The 10,224-nt window shown below is 45.0% G+C and overlaps 1 protein-coding gene across 1 annotated transcript; it reads left to right on the top strand.

Annotated features, from left to right (window-relative positions):
- Positions 1–8,123: 8,123 nt before the first annotated feature.
- GJB5 (gap junction protein beta 5) lies at positions 8,124–8,912 on the top strand. Its single transcript, XM_044671520.1, has one exon. It carries the CDS (start codon positions 8,124–8,126, stop codon positions 8,910–8,912), a length of 789 nt encoding a protein of 262 aa, XP_044527455.1.
- The last annotated feature ends 1,312 nt before the right edge of the window (positions 8,913–10,224 follow it).

Here is a 10,224-nt window from a genome sequence, read left to right as displayed (position 1 = left end):
CAAAGAGAGGGAGAAGAAGTTCTCTCAAATTTCAAGACCTGGTTGGGAGAGGAGGTTGTCTTACAAGTAGTATCAAAAAGATACAGTAGAAGAGGGGGGAACTAGATGGCTTAGTGGATTGAGAGCCAGGCTCGGAGTCAGAAGGTCCTGGGTTCAAATGTGACCTCAGACACTTCTTAGCTGTGTGACCCTGGGCAAGTCACTTAACCCCATTGCCTATCCTTTTCCATTCTTCTGCCTTAGAACCAATACACAGTATTGATTCTAAGATGGAAGGTAAGGGCTTAAAAAAAAGCTGGAAGAATAGCTAGGTAGCACAGTGGATAGAATGACACTCCTGGAGTTGGGAGGACCTGGGTTCAAATTGGACCTCAAATTTTCCTGTGTGACTCTGAGCAAATCATTTAACCATAATTACCTATCCCTTGCTGTTCTTCTGCCTTAGAATTAATATCAAGGGGGGGGACAGCTGGGTGGCTAAGTGGATTGAGATCCAGGACTAGAGATGGGAGGTTCTGGGTTCAATCTCACCTCAAACACTTCCTAGCTGTGTGACCCTGGGCAAGTCACTTGACCCCCATTGCCTAGCCCTTACCACTTTTCTGCCTTGGAGCCAATATATAGTATTGATTCTAAAATGGAAGGTAAAGGTTAACATTTTTAAAAAATTGATACTAAGACAGAAGGTAAACTGAGGGGGAGAAAAAGCAAGTGCAATAATTCAGCATAAATATCATTGGATTGAAGACTTCTTGCACTGTGCAAAATGGGTTTCCCATAGCCTTTCTGTAGGGCTATGGGGGGCAGGTACAAAAGAAGACTTAAAAATAAAGTAGGTACAGAATTTTTTGAAGTTGTCTAAACTATTCTCAGAGACTTGGGTCCCCAGAGAAGTGGCTACTACCTCAGGTTCTAGAAATAACCCTATGAGGTTGGAATTCTAACATCATCACTCACAAGTCCTCACCAGTGTATTTATCATTAATACTTGGCCTGTGGACTTAAATAGCTTTTAGCAAAAGCATTTATTAAAATGTTTTAACAAGAACAGTCTGTATAAAGCATTAGCCCAGAAAGCCTCTCATGTACTCTCCTGATAGGGCCCCAAATTAAGAGTTCAACAGTACTGAGGCACACATGGAGAAAAAGGGTAGCTCATACTCCTGGAAAGTCCTATGTCTCTGTAGAGTCTTCCAAAGCTCTCCTTGGCTTGAGCTCCCTGCTGGTTAAGTCAGTCAGCTGGGGACTCCTGGGCTCCTTTCTTGAGTCAATAGACAACATGTCTATGTCAATAGACACCAGAAGGGTTCCTGCTCCCTGAAACTGCCTCTTTCCTCAGGGGATTGGCTTTCCATGTCTGTGTTCTTCTGTATCTCTACTCCTAGCAAGATGCATTATCTCCTCCTACCGCTCCAGTGTCTCCAAAAATATACTAATCACAAGTAGAGAAGGGACTCCACAAGAGCAACTCTCTCGCAAGAACCTGTGTCTTCCTCAGTTCCTGCCCCCAATATTCCAGTTGATCAACTCTGAACTTTAAGTCTTCCAACCCCTAAAATGATTTATTCTTTTTATATATAGGCCCAAGAAGGAAAACTGATCCTCTCAGTCAATCACAAAATGTTTCCTACTGGACCGCCATTTGCCTTTATCCAATGACCAAAATCAACAATGAGTAAATAAACATTTATTATACCCCTACTACGTGCCAGGCACTGTGCTAACACCATGGGTATAAAGAAAGGCAAAACTTATCCACACATTGTGATAGAGTAGGAGTATTTCTTATACCTATTTTACACTTTGTGAATACATTAATTGAGGTAGGATGGAACCCTTTTCATTACACTGGGTACTAAAAGAAGTAATAGATGTGGCTAGGACTGTCAAGAGATGGGTAGCATGTTTCTCTTGGAATCTGGCCTCAGACACTTCCTGGCTGTGTGACCCTGGGCAAGTCACTTAACCTCCATTACCTAGCCCTTACCACTCTTCTGCCTTGGAATACATGGTATTGATTCCAAGACGGAAGGTAAGGGTTTTTAAAAAATTAAAATAAAAGAATCTCTTGGAAAAGTGATTGTCCATCACACTGAACAGGATTCTTAAGTCTTACAAAGTTGCTTGTCTTTACAATGTTGGCATTGTGTAAATCATTCCCCTGATTCTTTTCAGTTCACTCTGAATCAGGTCATTCTCAATTTTCTCTGAAATGGTCCTTTCATCATTTCCTACTGTGCAATTCCATTACATTCATCTAACATAATTTGTTTAGCCATTCCCTTTTACTTTTCTATATTTTCTACATCTTAAACTCCTCCCTCCAAGAACTCTTCTATCCCATGACACTGTCCTCACTGTTGCTCTGGGTATTTTCATGGGTTGTCCTCTATGCCCTCTTCCACTCTGCCTCCTGGCTTCCCTGGCTTCCTTTAAATCTCAACTAAAGTCCTATCTTCTACAGAAGGTTTTTCCTTATCTACCCACTCCCACTTTTAATTATACTGCCTTCTCTTTTGAGCCTTTTCAGCTTATACTATGTCTATTAGACATTAAATTTATTTATTTATTTGGCATATTTCTTTGGAAATTTTCACACCATTCCTGTGTGTAATAATTGGCTGTATATGGCTTGTCTGTACATAATTATTTGTACGTTGTCTACTCCATTAGCCTGTGAATGCCTTGAAAGAAGAAAGTGTCTTTTAACATTTCTTTGTATCCCATGCTTAGCATAGTGCCTGGCACATAGTAGATGCTTAATAAATAAATGTTCATTGACTGATTATTGACCAATTGACAACTTATAGACCCCTCTTTAGCTTCCAATTCTTTACCACCACAAAAAGAACTGCTACAAATATGGTTTTGTTTTTTTTAATGTTCAGGTTCCATTTATTTTAGAAGGACCAAAAACTGAATAATATGGAGAAAAAGGTTCCAGCCCTGCTCTTCCCAGCTCTGGCTCAGCTCTCTCTCCAGGGTGGAGTAAGCACACAGCTAATCCAAACCCAAGTGAAGGTTGACTTTCACCTTATTCACTTTGGGTTATAGGCTTAGTAATTGTATCACTGGACCAAAAAGCATGTCCATTTTAGTAACTTTTGGAACATAATTCCAAAATATTCTCTAGGATGCCTCTACTAATTCACAGCTCCATCAACTGGGTATATCTACTTCTACTATAATTCTAGTCCAGGTCTCACTCCTCTTAGAGCCTGGAGAAAAGAGAGCCCAGCTTCACATCATTCCACAACCTGATAATCAGACCCTTCCCCACAGGCCTTGCTACTATACTACTAGAAAATGGTCCCAAGCTCTCCTCTAGTCTTCAGAAGTACTCCAGTTCTCAGATTATCCATGACACCTGTGAGTTGCATTTCAACATCTCATGCAGATACATGTACCTTACATGGACACACCCACTCTAAAATATGGCCCCAGAACTCAACACAATCCTCCAGGTCTGATCGGACCCTCAAAAAGGACAATGGCTCTATCATCTCCTTCATTGTGGCCACTCTCCCTCTCTTAATTGACTTTTTTTGCCTGCCACTTTTGACTCATATTATGTTTGTAGTCCACTAGGACCCCCAGCTCTTGTTCCCTTGAAGCATCATTTATCTGGGTCTTACCCAGTGTAAGGAAGAGAAGAACATCTGGTTGTCCCACCTCCAGCTCTAAGCTCCTTCCCCAACTACTACCCTCCACCCTCTTGTTTTGAAATCTAACAGATAGCAGAGACCTATGCCCCAACCCTCTGCTTGTCCTCCACGGTGTCCTCCTTCTACCGCACCTTAGGTCCCAGTTCTAATTACTCATCTCAGGTTAAGACTAAGGCAAAAGCCAGCCAATGGAAAGCTCATTGGTCTAAAAGGCCCCACCTCTGAGACTGGCACACCCAAGCAGTCTTCTCTTTCCTAAGGAAAATGATTTATCTCTACCTGGAGATGAGTTTTAGCTACGCTTCTTTTGGACAGGTGTGGGGAAAGCAGCCCCTTCAGGATCCCTGGTGAAGGAGGAGCCAGCTCCCCAGGTAAGATGTTCCCTATCCCTCTAGCCCCCAAGATCCCAGCCCTCCAGGCCCCAGATCCAGATGTAAGATTCTCCGCAGCTGGCAAAATGAGAATATATCAAAGACTGATATAAAGGACGTAGAGAAGAAGGGCATCACCCGGCTCGGGACCAACCTGATCCCTGAGAAAATGAGTGCTAAGGCTCCTGATCTTGTGTCCCAGGCACTGTTACCTGAGTCAGGAGCCAGTGAGGGGGGTGATGGTGGACGACACCACCTACCTGGAGCTTCTCACAGACCAAAATAGCACAGAATGGATCCCCTGCCATAATATACATTCCACCACCCCTTCCTCTAAAGCTTCAGGACCAGCCCCTCTTCTGTCCCCATGGAGAGGACGAGTAGAGACGTGAGTGATTTGCAACTTGGTAGCTGGAATCCAGATGCCAGAGCTGGGTGGGACCTGTTCTGCTGGCTCAGCCTGGGCCTGCCCAGCAGAACCTCTTGCCTGGTAGAGGCTGCACACTGTTCTTCTCTAGTAGGCTGGGCTTCACTGAGGCAGAAGCCCTGCAGGCATGGGAGGGAGCACCAAGGAGAAGGCAGAGCACAGCCTCCTGGGGGTGTTCCCTAAGGAGCCCCATAAGGAGTTGCCTCTCTCTTACCTTCCCCCTTTCCTTTTAAGTAGAACTAAGCTAGCAGAACTTAAGGTAGAAAGTGACCCTCCTTTAAGTCATAATAGTGTCTAATATTTACATAGCACTTTAAAGGTTGCAAAAAAAAAACTTTACATATATTATCTCATTTGATTCTCACAACACTCCTGAGAACTGAGTGGATGCCATTATTATCCCCATTTTAAAAATGATGAAACTGAGGTTCATCAAGATTTTAAATAACTTGTCCAGGGTCACACAGGCAGTAAAAGGTCTTCGGAAGGATTCAAATTCAGATCTTCCTAAGGAAACACCCACAATCCATTTGACCTAACCCTCAAATCCAAGCTACTTCAAATCAAAGATTGGCCCCAAACCTGGTTCTTAATAGAGCTGTCACTCTGTTTCGGGAGACAAAACAATTTGGAATGTTCAGCCTCACACCTCTGTTCCTTTGCTCACACAGTCCAAGAAAGCTTCCTGGGAGAAAGGAACTCGGGATCCAATTCAATTCACTTTAGTAAACATCTATTTAGTAGCCCAGGACCCTGCTCTGGGGAAAGTATACAGTTTAGAAAAGACTCATTCACTGCTCCCCAAGGAGATTACATTTTAGGGTGGAGGTGGATAATGCTACCTGGCCCTTACATAGTCCATTAAAGTTTACAAAGCATTTTATGCGTATTTTCTCCTTAGAACCTCCCAGGAGGCAGCTAATGAAATCCTCCTTTGAATAAATGAAGAATCAGTCTCAGAAAGGCTGAGATTAATTTAGGGATCCCTAGCTAATTAGTATCAGAGTCAATATTTGAACCCATCTCTTGCTGACCCTGGGCCCAGAGCTCTAGCTAATATATTTTACTATATAGTAATAAACGGGGACCGTGTCAGACAGGATTTCAGGCTGGAAGAACCCTTAAGAGGTCATCTAGTGTGACCTCTTCTTTTTACAAATGAGGAAACTGTGCCCCAGAGAAGAAGTGTAATGTGGTGGAAAGAATACTGCATTTTAATTCAGCGAATGTTTATTTTATTACATTATTTATTTATGGTTTATTATATATAATTTATATTATATTATTTATATATATTATTCTAGTATTTAATTATTAACCTACAATGTGCAAAGTAGTGTACTGGGAAACCAACAGGCAGCTAGGTTCAGTGGATAGAGTACAGTTGGACTGAGGAAGACCTGAGTTCAGATCCCACCCAAATGCAAGCTGTGTAAGTACAGGCAAGTCATTGAACGTCTGTCTGCCTCAGTTTTCTCATCTGTAAAACGGGGGTAATAGCAACTCCTATCTCTCAAGGGAGCTAGGTAGTGCAGTGATAGAGCACTGGGTCTAGTGTCAGGAAGACTCATCTTCCTGAGTTCAAATCTGGCCTCAGACACTTACTGGCTGTGTAGTCCTAAGCAAGTCACCTAATCTTGTTTGCCTCAGTTTCCTCATCTGTAAAAAAGCCAGAGAAGAAAGTAGCAAACCATTCCAGTGTCTTTGCCAAGAAGACCCCAAAAGAGATCACAGAGTCAGACACAACTGAAAAATGACTGAACAACATCCTCCCAAGGTTGATCCAAGGATCAAATGAGATGGTATTTGAAAGCCTCTTGCATATCTAAAAATGCCACATAAATGGCAGCTATTATTATTACAAAGACAAAAAAATGATCCCTGCCTTTAGGAAGTGTACACTAATGCAGGGAAGGGATACGACTCACACATAGTTAGTTAATATGCAAAGCAATTTCAAGAGAAAGAGTCCTCTCTGATAACTGAGGGAATATAGGAAGTAGCACCTGAGCTATGTTTTGAAGGAAGCTGGGGATTCTAAAAAACAGTAAGGAGGAAGTGCATTCCAGACATGGCAGCCACTTATACAAACAGATCTGAACTGGAGTTCCAGCTCTGAAGCCAAATGCCAGTGTTGTTCTGACCAAGGCATTGGCCAAGCTTGAGTTTCCTCTCTGTAAAATGGAAATAATAACATCCCCATACCTAACCCTCTTCCTCCCCCATGGGTCATTGCAAAGGAAATGCTTTGTGAACCTTCAAGGGCTACATAAATGGTCATTATTATTTAGTGATCAGCCCAAGACTTCTCAAGTCTTCAAGAGCTGAGTGGGAATTTGAACCCAAATCCACTGATTCCAAAATCTTTTCACTACAGCATCCTACTTGCACCCAGGACTAGGTGAGGACTAAGAAGGCAGACCCAGGGGCAGCTAGGAGAACAAATTCCAGACTGGGGGTCTCACCTGTGCAGATCTTGCAAGTTTGACTTCCATCTCTCTGCATGTGGTGATAGTAGGAGGCCAGAGAAACAAGCTAGAACAGTTTCACCCAGCATGCATCAAAGATCAGACCTTCAAATCTAGTGTGCCCAACCCTAAGCCCTGGAAGTTAATCTATGGGTAAGAGTAACAATTACCATCTTCAAACAGATTTATGATTTACAAAAAAATTGTGATTTACCTCACCTTATGAGGCAGGTAATACAACTTTCCATTTTTCAGATGAGGAAACTGAGACTGAGATAAAATAAGTGGCCTGCCCAGAAAGGAGAGAGAAGCCTGGTGGTTTTCTATCCTTGTTGGTAAGGAGCATCATCATTTTAACATTATAGGGTAATAAACCTTAGGAGTCATCTAGTTCAACCTCTTTATTTTACAGAGGAGAAAACTGAGGCCCAGCTAGGGAAGTCTCCCAAGGACTAGATGTCAAAGTTAGGATTTGAACACAGGTCTTCTTGCTTCTAAATTCTATTCTCTTTCTTCTGTATCACATTGCGGTCAATTGGTGTCCGACTGGAAACTGAAAAGCAATCAGAGTCATACAGACTTTTATATGTGGAGGGGCAAGTGTGCCTTACTTTAGGAAATAGGTAAATTCCTTTAGTGTGCTGTGGCCATCTATAACCGCAGCCATTGTAAAGGTAATAAAATTAATTACTTGAAGAAATCATATAGTAAATTTGTAAATGAATAATCATATTCTCCCCCATTTCTCTTTATCAGAATGTTCATCGTTTGGGCTTGCTTGCTTTATGCATGGGGCATCCCCTCCGCCCTTTCCCGGGGTCTTTCCCAGAAGAGATGCTTCTCCTAGAGTTGCCAGCACTCATCCAGGAACCTAATAAACTCTAGCAGCTCATTTTAATTTAGGGCTTTCAACACTTTCATCATCACCACCCCGTAAAGTGAACAGTAGGTATATTATTATTCCCATTTTACAGATGCAGCTGACGCTCACCCAGAATAAATGTTAGACTTAGAGCCAAGTATCCGGTCTCTTAGTCCTGCGCTTCCCCTCCAGGGAGTTGTTATTGCCCCTTCTCAAAAAGCGTAAACTGCCTCCAAGCAAACCCATCCCCTGCTTGACCCCACTCCGGCTTTCCCTAGCCAACTCCCATCTCGTCTTCCTCCACAGCGCCAGCCCAGGTATTGGGGGACGATGAACTGGGGAATCTTCGAGGGGCTGCTGAGCGGCGTCAACAAGTATTCTACAGCTTTCGGCCGCATCTGGCTCTCCCTGGTCTTCATCTTCCGCGTGCTGGTCTACCTGGTGACGGCCGAGAAGGTGTGGAGCGATGACCACAAGGACTTCGATTGCAACACGCGCCAGCCGGGCTGCTCCAACGTCTGCTACGACCACTTCTTCCCCGTCTCCCACGTCCGCCTGTGGGCGCTGCAGCTCATCCTGGTCACGTGCCCCTCGCTGCTCGTCGTCATGCATGTGGCGTACCGGCAGGCCCGGGAGCGGAGACACCTGGAGCAGGTGGGTGAAGGAGGCGGGCGCCTCTACCCAAACGTAGGCAAGAAGCGCGGAGGGCTCTGGTGGACGTACGTCTTCAGTCTGGTCTTCAAGGCCAGCGTGGATTCAGCCTTCCTCTACGCGTTCTACGGCCTCTACCGAAACTACCTGCTCCCGCACGTGGTCTTCTGCAGCGAGGAGCCCTGCCCCCATACCGTGGACTGCTTCATCTCCAAGCCCACCGAGAAGAACATTTTCACACTCTTCATGGTGGCTACCGCCGTCGTCTGCATCTTGCTCAACCTGGTAGAACTGGGTTACTTGATCAGCAAGAGGTGCTGGGAGTGCCGGGAGGTTCGGAGAATGGATACCAAGAAGGACTTGCTGTCCAGGGGCGATCTCATCTTCCTGGGCACGGACCCCAAGCCACCGCTGCTGCCTTTTTCTCCTGACTCCCCCCGAGACCAAGTGAAGAAAACCATGGTATAAAGAGCGCCTGGGCAAGGAGACCACGGGCACTGGTGGGCACCATGCGGTATTAGGCATAGGAATCAAAAGGGCAGAGCACTGAGTGAAGACCAAAGATTAGACTGGTATGAAGCCACGGTGCCCTGCTGGGGTGCCAAAAATACCTTTGGGTGGAGAATCCCTCACTGGTTCATCTGGTTCTAGAAAAAGCTGCACTTCATCCCTCCAGTAAAGGAGCTGGACAATGGGGACATTCTGCAAAGGCTTCCTGGCAAGAAATCTTTTATGGGGTGAAGCCTCCATCCCCACTGCCCGATCCCAATGCAGTGTTAGTCTATGGAGTTACAGCCAAAGAAAAATAAAGCAGAGTTGGGACCACTCTCTCTGCCACACAGGCACCATCAAATGCTCCTACTGTCTTCACAGACACATCCCCCAACCCATTATCCCCAGGGAACAGAGCCCTACCAAGGCTCCCACAGCTTGTTCCCAGAAACCGGGAAATCAGACTTGAATTTGGCCACACTCCAGCTGGAGCCATTCCCTTCCGCCTCCCAAAATTCCTTCCCTCCAGCGGCTTGGAGCAGATGCCTCTGTGCCCTACCCTCCCCAGTCCCCAAGCTTCACCTGCCCCAGGGACAGTTAGTGCCCTGTGCTACCCCTCAGGCGCTGCCTGTACTAGTGAATCATTGAAAATCAGAGCCGGAAGGGACCTGAGTGACTTTGGAGCCCAACCCTAGTCTGTAATGCTTCTCAAATCCTTCCCCCAACTCCACCCCCACACGAACCCCACAGACCTCCAGAAGCCTGGTTAGAGGCAGGCTCAGAAGATGGACCTCCTCAGAGCTGCAATGCCCCAGGGTTCCCCAGTCACTGTGCTAGTTTTCCCAGGAATGAGCTCTCTGCTTCTCCCTCCCAAAAAATACTGCCTGGACTTGGAACTCAAATTTTAGAAAATGAATGTGTAAAAAATGTTGTTTACCTGTAAACGAAATTAAATACTACTTAATAGCTGAATGCATTGACCCATTGAGATGTGTTTGAAGGAGAAGGATGGAGGCAGTGGGTTGACTTGTTGGAGGAAGGAGGCAATGGAATGGCATAAAGCAAATCCTCAATGAACTTGCCTTCCTGGGAGGAAAGGAGGACTGAGGCAGAATCTGCAAGTGCTCACAAAATTCCAGACCTCATGAGTAAAAAGGCATTTTAGAGACCATCTGCTCTAAGCCCCCATCTTAGGGATGAGGAAAATGAGGCTCAGATCTGAGACTGGGCATGAGCAAAAGCTCAGAGGTGAGACCAGAACCCAAGTCTGATTAACTCCGAATTAAAG

Source organism: Gracilinanus agilis, chromosome 3, assembly GCF_016433145.1.
Source record: "Gracilinanus agilis isolate LMUSP501 chromosome 3, AgileGrace, whole genome shotgun sequence".
NCBI classification, from domain to species: domain Eukaryota; kingdom Metazoa; phylum Chordata; class Mammalia; order Didelphimorphia; family Didelphidae; genus Gracilinanus; species Gracilinanus agilis.
The sequence above is the reverse complement of the archived record's forward strand: the minus strand, read 5'-3'. Positions and strand labels throughout refer to the sequence as shown.